This window comes from Rhyacophila brunnea, unplaced genomic scaffold (assembly GCF_057557595.1).
Source record: "Rhyacophila brunnea isolate RB1 unplaced genomic scaffold, BYU_Rbru_1.0 scaffold_20, whole genome shotgun sequence".
Lineage (NCBI taxonomy): Eukaryota > Metazoa > Arthropoda > Insecta > Trichoptera > Rhyacophilidae > Rhyacophila > Rhyacophila brunnea.
Genome location: NW_028232860.1, coordinates 26,254,247 through 26,270,542, shown reverse-complemented (window position 1 = coordinate 26,270,542; position 16,296 = coordinate 26,254,247). Strand labels below are relative to the sequence as shown.

The 16,296-nt window shown below is 34.7% G+C and overlaps 1 protein-coding gene across 1 annotated transcript in view; it reads left to right on the top strand.

The window, feature by feature from the left end:
- Positions 1 to 16,296, top strand: part of Myo81F (unconventional myosin 81F) — a 217,115-nt gene that overhangs the window by 168,607 nt on the left and 32,212 nt on the right. Inside the window, exons 4-5 of the mRNA XM_085948590.1 lie at positions 13,524 to 13,613; positions 15,340 to 15,538. Coding sequence (XP_085804716.1) covers positions 13,524 to 13,613; positions 15,340 to 15,538 — 289 coding nt within the window. The remainder of the gene's footprint in view (positions 1 to 13,523; positions 13,614 to 15,339; positions 15,539 to 16,296) is intronic.

Here is a 16,296-nt window from a genome sequence, read left to right as displayed (position 1 = left end):
TAGCGCATCATAATTCATTGGACATGTCATTCGAATATAACTTCCCAGTCTCTGTATCGCTCCGCTCAACATCTTATCCTACCAAGTTTCGGACCTCGGAACACTAGCATAAATATTGTAACATAACTACTGTAAAATACTCGTGTACCGGCTGTTTACAATGCAAATAAAACTCGTTCCTCCATCCGTCGGAGCAACCACCAAATCACGACCTCATCATCCATAACACCATAGCTCCCAAACCCTGACCCCCACACATATATTAAAAAAGATAGTTTATTAAATTCTTATTGGCTGAGAACTGTTCCATATCAATCAGCCAACACCTCATACTGAATAATACCAATACGCTAACCAATGAACGATCCTGATTATTTTACGAAGTAACAAAAATTATGCACGCTTAAAGCCTATACGGAATTAGCTAAAAGCCTATCCTGTATGGTAAATAAGTAGTAATTTTGACAGACGCGGGATTTGATCGCGCTTTAGACAAACAATTGTAGTGGTAGACCTGGAATTCGAACACGCGACTCAAGGAATTAGATGTGGATGATCTACGACTCATTTTAAAATCTTGAATAGGCTCTATTAATTTGTTTTATAATGACACAAGCCAGCCTTTTATCCCTCTTAATATCTTGCTAATTACATCTTTCTATCTGTTTTATCATTTTATACCGACGCTCGTTTTTAATTGAGTCGCCGCGCAATGAATGCTCGTAAATGGAACGACTCTGAAAGTTTTCGCGCGCTTTCTTTGATCTGCCCTGTCAGTGTGGCCGTTCAAGGAAATTCTTTAATTCGAAAATTAGGTTCGCCCTCTGCGGACGAGCTCATTTCCCGCCACGATCTACCGCCAGTTTCCGCACCCCCTACTGACATCACCTCCCCTCATATTCCTATCACGCTTGAGGCATCTTGTATATTATTATTATCATTATATTTTTCTATTTCAATTATATTTGTGATGGCAGTGTCGCCATCTACTGAGCTTGTTTTATAACTATTCCAAATTTAATTTATAGCTGTACACATCAGTTGACGATTTTTTACCTATTAATTTCTTACTGTACGAACCACTAATGATTATTTTTGACGTATATATTGGCCACTCTGTTTAGAATTAATTTTAAAACTACCCATTGATCACAGAACAGGCTATTAAGATAGAAATACGAAAGCCAATCGCGATAGATCAATAGTTTGAAGCCAGCTTTAGTTTATTACTTAATAACGGTCACGCTGTAAATCTCTAGAAATACAAAGACAGCTATCTTCATATATAACCAATATTGAATGGGCGTTTTGTTTATGTGCAATGTAAAAAATTACACAGACGTAACTATTGAAAATATCATATTCTTTAACATTCATTTAAGTTTGTCTCATATTTCTCCACACTCAATAATTATATCTTCTCATAGCCTCACTCAGAAGGTAACTCATTTCCCTTATTTTTGGTATTGTGTTCCCTGCTATCGATCTATACCAGATATAACCAAACTTGACACAACCTTAACTAGGGCCGTCAAAGACAAAGAAAAAGTATAAACAGTATATTTTTGGCGGCCATAGCCATAACCCAGTATAGTTAATATCATGATATATTATAATAATTGCATGACAACCGAAATAACTATCGATTAAATAATCCTATATTATGGTTCACATGCGAGACTATAATATTATGGTCAATGGTATTGATATACAACATTTACATGTGCCTATGTATGAGGATGTAGGTATGAATACGTGTGTAAAATATATATATATATATATATTAGGTGAGTTTATTTGTGGCTTTCTTTTATTTAAAAAATAATGTATATATATAATAATATATAAAAAGTAGGTATTATGTAAGAATATTAATTGTTTAACTAATAACTTTTAAAGACTGATATCATAGATATATCTCGTTAGTTAACTCCATTAATTCCCAATACGTTACCATTGTTCCCAGAATAGACGATTTTACACCTTTTGAGTGGGTATTTTTATACTAATGATCTATTATTAGGTTTTGACGATTGATTATGCCCATATTGAGTGTATTATTATCGATAAGGTAGGGGTTTTTTTTTACAAACACTTCAACTAAATATTCATAATTTGTTTGTTATTTTTTTTTATTGTGACCCTTGACTTAATAGGTAGTGATAAAGTTTTTACCTACTTTATTGTATTGATATGTTATATAAATTAGAATTAATAGTATTCGTTGTTAGTGTGTATTTGACTTTTGGTGAGTGTACACAGTGCCTGAAGATGCCTAAAGGCAAAACGGATGGAATAGTACAAAACTTAAATCCATTAGAATTTAAATTCAAATTCTATCAAGTACCTTCGGTCGATAATATTAATATGATATCATTACCATTGACTCTACAATCCGATCTGGATCACGGCCGCATCCCGAAGAGAATTATTGGATTATTATCATATTTTAATTTACGATAAATTTGTGGTAGCCTCCCTAATGTAATTTTACAACTCGTCCATCGCATATAACGGATACCTACATATTATGCTTTTTAATCAGAGTAATCTACAATGTCAATTTGTTCTTCACAGCAAACATACATAAGTAATGATATATTGTTTACCTGTGATCAAACATTAGGTATACCTACTTTCTTTCAAATCATTTACCTAACACGCAAATACGTAATCCATCCTATATCCGATAATATGACTCGATGATGACGTCGGGGTTTCCCCCCTATGGCTCATATTGGGCACAGATTCAAACCATCAATGAAATTCGCACCCCCTCCATCCGAGGGTGGCAGCACCCCCGGCAAACTCGACCCACTTCATTTCCCGTCCGTTCATTGAGAAGGTTGAATAAAATACAATACCCCCGAGATAAGGATATAAATTCATTGAAATCATTATTATTTTGCTTTGATTTAATTAACTATCAATATTTTGACGACCAGGGTATTGCGCAGATAATTGGTTTCTCATATCGAGGGATTCGGATTCGATGCCTGCGCATCTATTCTAAACACAAGACTGCTTTCGGCCGCTACAGCAGCTATCTAAGATAGGTTTGTATCAAAGTATTAACACTTATTGTAACAATTACAATAAGTTAGCCGTGTAAACTCTAAACAGTCAAAGCTGTCCATCTCGCTCTAAAATTTACCACAGCCAAAAGAGGTGCTATTAAAACAGCACTTATTGTAACAATTACGACTAACTTATTGTAATTGTTACAATACGTGCTAATGCTTTCATACAAACCTACCCTAGATAGCGGCCGAAATCAGTCTTGTGTATATAATAGATGCGCTGCGGGTCTATTCTATACACAAGGCTGCTTTCTGTCCGCTACGGCAGCTAAATACGGTAGGAAAGTATCAAATTATTAACAATTATTGTAACAACTACAATAATTTAGTTATAATTGTTACAATAAGTGCTATATTTTAACAACATCTCTCTTCGCTGTGATAAATTTTAGATCGAGATAGACAGTTTTGACATTTCAGTGGGTCTATTCTATACTTATCGAACGCTGAAGTAATAAATAGTATCAAACTTAGGGTAGGTTTGTATCAAAATATTAGCACTTATTGTAACAATTACACGAAGTTGGTTTTTATTGTTGCAATAAGTGCTTTATTTTAACAGCAGTAAGATAGGTGCTGTTAAAATATAGCACTTATTGCAACAATAAAAACCAACTTCGTGTTATTGTTACAATAAGTGCTAATATTTTGATACAAACTTACCCCAAGTATGATAATATTTATCATTTTATCACTTTAGCGGTCGATAGGTATAGAATAGACCCACAGATGGCTAACTTATTATAATTGTTACAATAAGTGTTAATATTTCGATACTTCCCTACCCTATTTAGCTGCCGTAGCGGGCCGAAAGCAGTCTTGTGTATAGAATAGATGTACAGGTGTGGTTAATACTTAATACATATATTTAAACTGTCGTACCTGTGCGATTTTCTCCAGCCTGGTTGTTTCTATGACATGTTTCACTACTGTATTTAGGTGCGGCCTCAATGCGGTAACCTTAATGCGGCCCTGGCAAATAAATCACAAAGTATGTGTGTGAAACTTGCTGCAAATGAACCCATAATGCGAAATTACATTCACCTAATGTATATAAAATCACCATCTGCACGGAAGACTTTTCTTCAACATCTTGATTTCACATACATGACATTCTTGTGTTTTTGTAAATTACGATAAGATAATATGTCGCTTCCATAACTTATATTGCAATGTAATCAACAGTATAAATATTTATTATGTCCATGTGTAATTCAAATTTTTCATTTTTTTTTTTAATTTTATTTAATTTTACATATAGTGAATATTACAAATTATCAATTTAAGACATTCACAAAATTACATTTAGAAACAAAGAAATAATATTAAAACAGTATTAAGTTATTAAACAGTAGAAAAGTGTAAATACAAAAAAATATATATTAGATAAGTACAAGGAAGTACCTACACCGGATGAGTTAAGCAGACCCTATTTTAAGATTTTATAAAACGACGTCCATATGTACTCATCCTCACGTAGGTTGAATATATCAACATCCGAAGCGATTTGGTTGAACAGAGTTAATGCCCTCCCAATCGGCATCACCAATAGCAGGTTATTTCTACTCCTTGGGAGAACAAACAATGGATGCTCCCGATTTCTAAGATAGTTATCAGGGACACAAGTTAATACTACCAAGAATGGCAGAGTTCTCATTTACACCACGTATATGTCTAAAAAAATACATGGCCAAATATTGATATCTTCTAGCATTTAAACTACAGTATGTAAGCATACCTAATACCTTAATATCCAAATAATATGTTCTTTGAAAAAATCGCGTGCCAACAGTGCCTACTATCTCTTTTAACTTCCCGCGCGTTTCCTTCTGATGATAAAGATAAAACTATAAAGCGAATTTGTTGCATCCACCTTTCGGACAATAAATTTGAAATTGGAATCGAACTTTTCTTCAAGTGGCCGTAAATAATTTCGTTCTAGTAGCCATAAATTATTGTATTTTCCATGAATGGCCGCGTGTAAAATCGCGAACCGACAACCGGCGATTATGGCGGAAAGAAGAATTTAGGGTTGCCAATCTTCTGCCATAAATTTCCTATAAATTTCTTTCGCCGGATCTAAATTACGGCGATATATTGGTAGAATGTAATGCGATGTCTTCGTGAGTATTATTTATGACTTTCCCATATCAATAAATCGCAATAATAATCTTGTGTAAGTGGAATATATTCGAAAAAAAAATGGCGATTTTTAAAAACTATTGCCGGCATATTATTATGTAGGTAGGTAACGTGTTTAGTGTAGGTCTTTCCATGCTAATATGTATTGTAATTTAGATAATCTTGTCATTTCAGTAACCAATTTCATTTGTATTTAATATTTATATTCCTACATTTTCTTTATTGAAAGCTAGTTTATTAGAAATAAATTATTTGTAAAATGACAGGCGGCCATTTTGGATAACAGGGAAAATTATATCAACATTTTTTGCTAATTCAAGATCAAGATTCACTCGATTCAAGATTCTTTCTACTACATTCTTAAATGTCGTTTACCTACGTCTTTCAATAGTGAATAAAAAAAACTTTTATTTTCTATAATCAGTGAGTAAAATATTCATGCTACAAGTATGGTAACCCTGGGGGTGTGTTTTTCAAACGATTTCCGTCTCCCGCTCGGATTGACATTCTGACGAGTAGGCAGGCAGGGGAAAGTGTGTCATTCCCGTAATCGCGTTGCGAATTTTATTCTTCGCCGTTCGCGCCACTTTACTCTGGCAATATAATGCCTTAAGCTCATTTTTCACGCTCATTTATTTGGTCAGAGAGATTAAACGCGACTTTATCCGGTTAAAAAATCGTATTGACTACAGTTACAAAGTTTTTAGACTTCTTTTAAAACGTTATGCTCCAATAAGAATATCTGAAAATTGATCATCACAATATATTACATTATACTTGTAAACAAGAATTTCTCATGGAACATAAGGGTAAATAGAAGCAAATTTAATGTTAACGTGCTCCGCCCTTATTGGAATACCGCGGAGACATCACTGATTTTGTAATGTTGTAATATTGTACGAGCGTGGTTAAAAATGTATATTTTATATTACAATTTTCAAATTTAATATTAGCAACCGCTTGCTGTCGCAAAAATACTTGCAACCGAACGAAAATCAACAATAACCTCCATAATACGTACTTTTTATAATATAATGCACCCAACATAAACATCTGTTTTAGCCATTTCATAGTAAATATAATATTATATTCAAGATCAGTTAATGCACTCCCTAAAAACATATACATTATTCAATGATCTAAGTACTTTGCGTTTTGTTTTTAATTTTTTGTTTTGTCTTCTTCTCTCTTGTGATAGTAATATCGATAGTAATATTTTATATCCACAAATTTTGTTTTCTTAAATAAATCAATAAAATATTATATTCCTTACATATTATTTAAAATAAAATAGCTAATATATTAATACAAGTGAATATCATTTGATCTAATTTTATGCGAGGTAATCAGGTAAAGAGGCGTATCATTGTCTATTGTCTAAAATCAGTGTAGTATAAAGTGCAAAGTTATAAAATGTATACTATAAGTACCAACCATGACTCACTATAGTCAGGCCGTGACAGAAATTGTAAACTTGTAGTGGTAGTTATCGTGATCGACTGCTAAAGTGATAAATATTATCACTTTATAGTATTTGTGTATTGAGGTATTACAATAAGTTAGCCGTCTAAACTGTCAAAACTGTAAGTATATCTCGCTCTAAAAGCTAAAATTAACAATTAACCTGATAATACATAAATATGATAAACTACCGTCGATAACCGCATTGTGTATAGAATAGATCCGCAAGTGTTGTAATATAGAACACTCATAAGATAAATACTATTCGAACGACGATTCAAATATGTTCTTAATTTGAATACCTACCTACCTAATTAATTCGAATTTCAAATAATATAAATGTTTTAAATCAACAGTGAGTGATTCGCTTTCCCCGTACGCTTGAAACTTTTTAATGACGTGAGCTTTGATTCACCACCTCGCCCCCCTCGTACATTGTGCCCAATTTTGTTTTGTTGGCTGCGGAAAACTCTGGACCACTTAGCCATAATATTTTCCTTTGTGCGTCAATCTCTTCCTTACGCGTGATCCTCATTCTTTTATTATTATCATTGGGCACGCCTCGCACGTTTTGCGTTTATTCTTTTTACACCGTAGGTACTACTCCGCAGGAAGAGCTTTCACGTTTCCGCATTAAAAAATACTACATATGAAGCGACTAGTTTCAAAACCCCCTAAAACGGTTTTCATAAACTTTTGAGTTAGATATATATTCAGAGATATGTTTTTGTCCTTTATATTATGTTAGCCAAAGTTATAGTTTCAAAAATGGCCTAAAATCGTCAATATTTCTGATCAAAAATTAAGCGTAATTTTCAAAACCCCCTAAAACAGTTGGCGTATGAATTTCAAAACCCCCTAAAATGAATAAACCAATCAGCGGCTGCTCTGATAGTCATGTGATAGTATCACAGTGATATATATAGATATATAGATATATATAGTGATACAGATTTCAATATGTCTGCCTGAACAAAATCAAAGTGACTTCGTGTTGATCGCTCTGTAGAATATTAATTGTGTTTTTCAATATTGATAATGAATGTTGAACTGATTAATGTTAATTAAATGTAAACCCAACGAGACAAGAAAGCGTTTGTGGGACCAACATCATAATGCATCGTTAAATCATAGATTTTTATTTCGCGATGGTGTCCTGGACTAGTCATATTACCAATAAGGAGGCTTTATTACGAACCAGTAAGTCAAAAGAACTAATATCTACAATGCTAAATACGTTGGCCGTCGCTTGAGAAGTTTGATTATTTTTTTTCTCAGAATAATATGATTATTGCAGCCTTTGAACGCACGATATTGACCGTAAAAATACGACACAGTGTATATGCGGGTATATATTATATTGCGACAACTATTACATTATATGACATATTATTATGTTTTTTCTGTTATTGATATCATTATCATCATCAGCCTGAATCTATCCACTGCTGGATGAAGGCCTCTCCAAGCTGATTCCACTTATATCGGTCCTGTGCGTTGCGTTGCCACGCACTTCCGCAGAACTTTACCATTTCATCAATCCAGCGGCCTCTAGATCTACCTTGCGGACGTTTTGTACCTCTTAGATACTACTGGATGACTAAATTTGTCCAAAATAAAAATACAATGCAATGGTAATGTGAGTTAATAATACAATAAATAATAAAATAAGAAATAAAATACCATAACATAAATAAAAGTACATGGCAGCACACAGAGTGAATTAGGTTGGTAGACCGTATCTTAAAAACTTATAAAACAACGTCCAACATTTTTAGCGCCTTTTTACAATTAATATCCATATGACCACTAAACGTCAGTTTACTGTCAAACGTAATGTCAAGATCCCTTACAGATGTTATTCTCGAGAGAACTCTGCCATGCATCGAATACTGGAAAAACAATTAATGCTCGTGAGGCTTCAGTAAACAATAACACATTGCATTTATCAATATTGAAGTCCAGTTTGTTACGCCTACCCAAATGCAATATCTTATCTATATCAAGTTGGAGTTGACGACAATCGTCTAAGGTGACAACCTCCATGAAGTGTTTCAAGTCATCAGCGAACAACAAAAACATAGTAGCATTACTGCAGTTTTATCATCAACTTTCGTTAGTGGACATCAGATGGCACGAAAATGATGATAATTAAATTTTACTTATAGATACCTATATCACGTAAGCTTAACCCACTGTATGCCTAAAAATTTGCCGAATATGTTCATAAATTACAGCGATTATATTAATAATAATAATATGATACAATGTATATTAGGCTGAATATAGTCACGAAACTGCAATAAATCACGTGCTATATGGTCATAAGTCGACACATTATTAATATTGTGTTCATGGTATTATTTATCATAGGTGACTACTGCCGAAGAATTATTATAGACTGCTCGTGTCACGTTCAGTTCCTGCAGTTTATTAAGGTTATCCCTAGAGTCGCGCTTCAATACACATTTACAGAAAACTATACATATAAAGATGAAGCTGTGAAATAGTTTATGATTAAATTAGCTACAAGTATTCACAGTATTTTAACAATATTTTTGAAGTTATACATATTTTGGGGCGTTTGGTAGAGTGAAATTGAGAGCTGCGCGCGCACACCGTTACGAAAGTGCCCGACAGTATGAAGTTAGCTGCGAATCAGTCAGCTGTATACAAACGCAAGTTTGATAGTAGAAGTGTTCCGTTAGGCAACGAATTTATTATTGTCGGGCATTTGCAATTCCTTACGTAAACAAACGGTTAAATGTCAGAGTGACAGTTGTTACTTTAAAAATAAAAACAATGAGAAATAATCATATAATTTAGTACCTAATATAAGTTGAAGTGTATAGAAATAAACCAACGGCGCTCCAATAAGCGGCCCTTTATCTTAAGTGTGTAATTTAACAAGATAATTAAGAGTAATTGGGTTATCACAAGTTCTGTTTTTGTTTTGTTACGCCAAAGAAGTATAACTTCTAACGCGCGTACACACACCATTTTTTTATACACTTTTAGATACACCCAATCAAATGGAAACATAGATATGTAGCATTTTTTGCGGCCCGTAAATGACTGACCATGACAATGTAACATGCGGCCCATACATACGTATAATTATTTAAATATTTAAGAGATTGTATACTCAGAGTAATGATATATAGAGAGCGCCTATTTTTCGGCAAAACGAAGCCGTGTTTCTTGCGTATAACGAACAGTAGAACCTCGATTTTATTATTATCAACTTAACTATGAAACGTTATACCATCGTGTTGCTTCTCAGTACCTACGGCTATCAAATTTAAACACAACATAGTTAACAATATGTTCTACTAAAATAACTAAAAATAATTACCACTAACTTTATATTTAACACAGAAACAATAAATTTCACTACTATTTTATGTAATAAAAATACTTTATGCAGTCATCAAATGTTTAAAATAATAATATAAAGGATAATAAGGCTTCAAAATTATATAAATAGATTATCTACAACGTTTAAGTCCAGGCGTATGCTCTGAAAATAGCATAAAATCTCCATTTTGACCTACGTGGCGCATGTGGGCCCTTAATGTTAAAAGAGACAGTGGAGAGTAGAGACGTATTCTGGAGACGGCTTGGTTATTGTGCTGATAATGCTGCTCAAATTGACGGAGATTGACCCAGTTTTAGAAAATATATATGACAGCAAGCCTAGGTTACATGTCAATTATACGCAAAACATTTCGCCGAGGCACAGTTCGCCGTGAGATTTCTTATCGGAAAGGGATTACAGTATACTATACGGTCTCCAATTTTATTAGATTCAATGTGAACATTAATTCAATTTTCATAGCTGATTTAGGCAAAATTCAAGAATGAAAACCTAACCTAACCTAACAAATAATCCAGTATATCGGATATTTTCAAAATTTATTTGCTGCTGGCTTCCTGTAAAGTGTAAACCGACAAGAACCGTGTTTTCTTTAGACATGGATTTTATTTCAGTACTATACCTACGACCCAAAGAGGTTGGACCGTCTTTAATATACGGCCATATATTTCCGATACAACATTTCACGGTAAAGTGTGATACGGCGAACTGCATACGTACAAGTTTCCGGACACGGTAAGCCTAGGCATAGTCATAGGTAAACTTTCGTCTGTGAAAGCATAAACATTGTTTGCATCGCGGGAGTTCCCTGAAGTGTTTGATATGCCGACATATTTGTGTGGGAGTCGAAATGTTGAATGGAATGCCGACGCTTGCCGCTTTTCCTTGCCCCGTGAAGCGACGCCGACATCAAACGACGCCTCAATACAGAGTCGAATTGGAGGATTTTATGAAAATACAAAAACGTTAATTATAACGAACAATCAGATATTAATTTACAGCCGCATAAGTCACCAATAGAACTTTAAAAAAATCGTCTACCTTCCATTTTTGGTCACGATATTTTTTAAATAATCTATCTATTCATCAAAAACTAAAAGACTGGATCGTATTGCAAGATAAATCGTTCATAGTCCAAGCTCCTACATTGTGAAGTAGCTATGTGTATTTATTTTTGGGGTTTGTATCATATAATATCGTGTATTTTACATCCCTATTTTTGAATCGCCTGATCACTTCGTGACTTATGTATAGCCTAAGACCTACTAATAGTCAGGCTGTGACACGACACTGCAAACTTCAATGATAGTGCTAGTTACTTTTCATACCCACGTTAAATGCAATATTGAAAATTTTTTATAGAAAATGATTGTTGCATATTGAAAATAAATGGTAATAATTTGGACCAAATGTGCATTCGAAAATCTTCATTTATTGCAAACAGTTACCACAATGCATTCAAAGATAATCAATAACTATTACAATGGACCTCAAAAGGGGGGGGGGGCTGACAAGGCCCTAGCCTGGAGGGGGGCGTGGTTGGTCGACCATTTAAGTGAGATAAAAACACACCACAATTTCTCTCCAATAGTAAAAAATTCGCGAGCGGCGCTATATTACTTAAATATTTTAATTTATTTAGCTGTGGGGTGGAATTTGATGTGATAGGTTAATATAATAAATTGATAATTCAAAAAATGTAGAATTCTATTTTATAATTATTTTTAATGTGTTTTTTGACTAATAAATTGACAGATTCTGACTAAATAATTGATATATTTTATCAAATATAGCGAAGGGTCGCGTGTTCTTTGACTACCACAAAAAGGGGTCGCTACCAGTGCTTTTAATACAAATTATCGCTAAAGATACACTGAATGCTCTTAAGTTTACCTTGTGGAACCCTGTGGTTCCGTTTAATAACATTTAGGGACACTACTGTACAACAGCACACTGTCTTTAACCTTGGGTGGGTAGGGGGGCCGCAAAGCATCTTATCCTAGGGGTCCGCTTTAGGGTGTGGGGTCCATGACTAGCACTAACATCGTAATTCGTAATTATTCAGTGCGACGGCCTGAATATAGTCAGTATAGATAGCCTGAAGTAAAATAATAGTAATTTAATATTTGTTTAAGATCAATCCAATTTAAATATATATATTATAAATAAGACGTACTGATGCATTCAAATTTACTATACCGTCCCTTCGACTTCAGGGCCAGTTACATACCGCATTTTCCTAATATTACCTCTATAAATATACCCTTAGTTAAACTTTGTAATACGTCTCTGTATGTAGAAAAATACATCATTTCCTCAGCGGAAATTTCACCGGTAACTAGAGATACATTGTCCACGAATACCTATTTACATATTGGCTATACATTACTAATGCTAAGTGAGTTACATATTACTTTTATTTATTTTTAAATGCATTTCTTTTCAAAAAATCTCCTTTGCATTTCAAAATGTCTTCAAATATATCGATTACGCATTTTACTTCACTACTTCTAAGAACACACTTTGATAAGTAACCTTTTAACTAAACTATTTTCTATTTCGATTGCTATATTGCCCCCTCAGGGGTCGTCCATGTATCACGCCCCAAACGTGATCTGCGCATCTATTCTATACACAAGACTTCTATCGGCCGCTATCGAGGTCAGCTTATTATATTTATTGAGTTAGCCGTCTAAACTGTCAAAATATTTTGACGGCCATGGGCATTGCGCAGGTAATTGGTTTGTCATATCGTGGAGTCCGGATTCGATGCCTGCGCATCTATTCTATACACAAGACTGCTTTCGGCCGCTACGGCAGCTATCTAAGATAGGTTTGTATCGAAGTATTATGACTTATTGTAACAATTACAGTCAAAACTGTCTCTCATACTGTCTGTATCTCTCTCTAAAAGTTAACACAACCAAAAGAGGTGCTTTTTAAACATAACACTTATTATAACAATAATTACAACTGACTTATTGTAACAATTATTATAATACCTCAATACATAAATATGATAAACTACCCTCAATAGCCGCCGATAGCATTCTTGTGTATGTAATAGATGCGCTGATATAATGCGATTTCTGACCGAGGGGTTAGGGTGAGGGTGTGTTAAAATGTGACGTCACAACTCCAGCAAGATGTAAACTTTTTTCCCAGAATAAGATGACTATTACAGCCTTTGAACACACGTAAAAATTCCACGTAGGTAGCTTATCTGCAGGTAGATATATTGCAACAACTATTGAAAAAATGACTTCATTCTTTCATTTAAAATTACTACCTACCTACTTATTATATGTTTTTCTATTTACGTCAATTAAAATCTGAAATGTCCTCCGCTCAAGAGAAATTGTATATACCAACTTATTTCTGAATCAATGGAAGCACAGCCCGAGTTCTCCATCTTTGGTATATTAAATTAAAAATACTAATTAAATTTTTTTGTTTTTTTGTAGGATTCCGAAAAGCGGTACCGCGGACAGAAGTTGGGAACTTTGGAGCCTCACATCTTCGCCCTGGCTGAAGCAGCATATTCCTCACTTCAGGTAAATACACAACTGTTATAATTGATTAAAAATAAAATCTTTTAAATCATATTTTAAGACATGTTTTTTCATGTGTTTTTTTTTTTTAAATTTTAGTTATAATCCAGTATATTGATTAAAATTAGTACTTTTTTATGATTTTACCGAGGCTTTGACTGCGACTCGCTGTCATATTGCCTCTTCTCTTCTAGAAGGAAATCCGCCGATCAGGTCCTCACTCCAATTAAAGAACTTTACAATTCTGTCAAGCTCTTCCGTCTTACCCACCGCCAGGGCACCTTTCAATTCGTCGACATTCTCAAAGATATCCGCAATTCGCAGCTGTACTCTGTGTCGTTCGTAATAGGGCATTGTACTGCTATATATACAATGTCCTCCAAAACATCACATTCATCGCAGAGCTGCGAATCGCTTCTTCCCAAATCTTTTCCTTCGTGTGTCCTTTCTTAGCCTCAGTATCAGCTTAAGCTCATTTCTCTTCAAAGCAGACCTACAAACCAGGGTACCAACTGTGGGGTGGTAGAATGTACTTATTCCATTTCCACTTTTCTGCCCTATGGTGAAAATCTATCCACATGCTTTGGCACATTTTCTCTATGGCCTAATTCCACTCCAGATTTTCTGGTATCCACTGATATGCCATCCCTGAATGGCCAGCTTCCTTTGCCAGATCATCCGCCCTTTCAAATTAGTACTTTATAATATTGTTTTATTTTAATTAACACAATGTATTTCCAACCAATATCACTTACGAACTGTGAAAAACTATGTAAACCTCAAACCTACCTATGCGAATGTAGTCATACGTCCATCGTATGCCAAATAGAATACGCAGTGACGTCCCTAGATAAAATGTCGCTCCTAGGCAGCGCCAAAATGCCGCCTCATTTTTTTTTAACATTATTTTTATCATCCTTTCATGAGTCCAATATCTAAGAAATGTGTTGTATGGATACGTCACTAACAAAATATCAGACTAATTATTTGCAAATCTCCATGTGTCGTTTCTGGTCACCAAGGACGTCGAATGATAACGGAAGTAAACTAGATATTGCAAACCCGACAAAACCAGTGAGCTGAATTTTTTAATGGGATGATAATATTTTCGTTATTACTAAGCTATTTCTATATATTCCAAATAATTTTCCTCGATTTGCCGCCCTTTGAGTAACTGCCGCCCCCAAGCGACGCTCAATCTGCTTACCTCCACGGGACGTCACTGAGAATACGTCGATAATCTTTTGCCGTTGAGGGCGTAATACAACAGTTTAAAATCGCCAAGGACTCTTGCTTGTAGATATATTTTGAATTTATGGAAAACTTAAAAACTAAACATTTTTTAAATGCTTAAGTAGAACTTTTAGATGTAGTATTGTCACAAAATAAAATTGAGCCGCAGCCGACTTCCAATACCTATACATGGAACATAATAAGAAAGTGTAAAAAAATATTACTTTTCATCAGAATTTATCAATAGATTAAAGGAAATCTCGTTTTTTTGTTAGGTGTTTTTATCAGGTCAAATGGTTTATTTTGTTACTTCATCTGGCACACTTTTGTCGACAAAAGTTGGCAATACTGGTAATAGATCTTCCGTGGACACCGCGTTGCTGATTCCTGCTATAATAAGTTAAATTAATTGTTAGTCACAATATAATATTCGCACGACATCTCACTTTTCATTGACTTGAGCGTTATAATAATGTAATCATTCTCCATCTTCCAGGGTGATATGCGAAACCAGTCAGTGGTGATATCTGGTGAGAGCGGTGCTGGAAAAACGGAGACCACAAAATTCATCCTACAGTACCTGTGCTCCGTGACGGTGCACGTCGGCCACGTGGCTCCCGCATGCGCCTCGTCTCTCGCCTCCGCCTGGGTGGAGCAGCAAATCCTCGAAGCCAACACTATCTTAGAAGCTTTCGGTAATGATACTATTCAACACACAAGTATTGATATTTACAGAAACCATCAAATTAAACAAGCCTTTTAAATTTCATCTGTACGAAGCGTGCCTGATGGCTAGTGAAATTACTAGCTTGAAATACTCTATTGCACTATTGTCGTTTGACTGCGCCCTTGCAATGGCACGTACAAGAACCACTAGACATTACCACAAGTCGCAAGAAGTATGTAATGGTTAAGAGTTGTTAAAAGGGATGAAGGATAGGTACAGTATGGAATATAGGATTAAGTATGGAATAGCATTAGGAGAGAGCATGGACTATTAATGGGTCCTGAGTTACCTGTTTCTCAAACCACATCTGTCATTACGCCGAAGTTAGCGTGACCGGCAATGTATCGTATGCTACGATATGAGTGTCTGAATTTATTAAAGAGATATCTCCCAGGCTTGTACAATGTACAAAAAATATCCATGTTGTTTTTTCAATGTGTGTCTGATCCAGTGCAAGGTCCCAATGAGGTGGGCGAATGGCTAACAACTATAACCTTATTAAAATCGTTAATATAGACTCCACTCTGTGACGAAAATGGCAATATACTTTTATTTACTTTAGACCTAGGGATATTACATGGGGAGATGAAGAGGTTCTATATGTACATTGATACGTTAGTAAAGTTGTATAACAGGAAGAGTAGCGCAAACGATTTATTGTAACGTCTATTGGTTCTTGTGTTCGGACAGTCTTTGTGTATAAAGATTTTCGCAGCTCCCTTATAA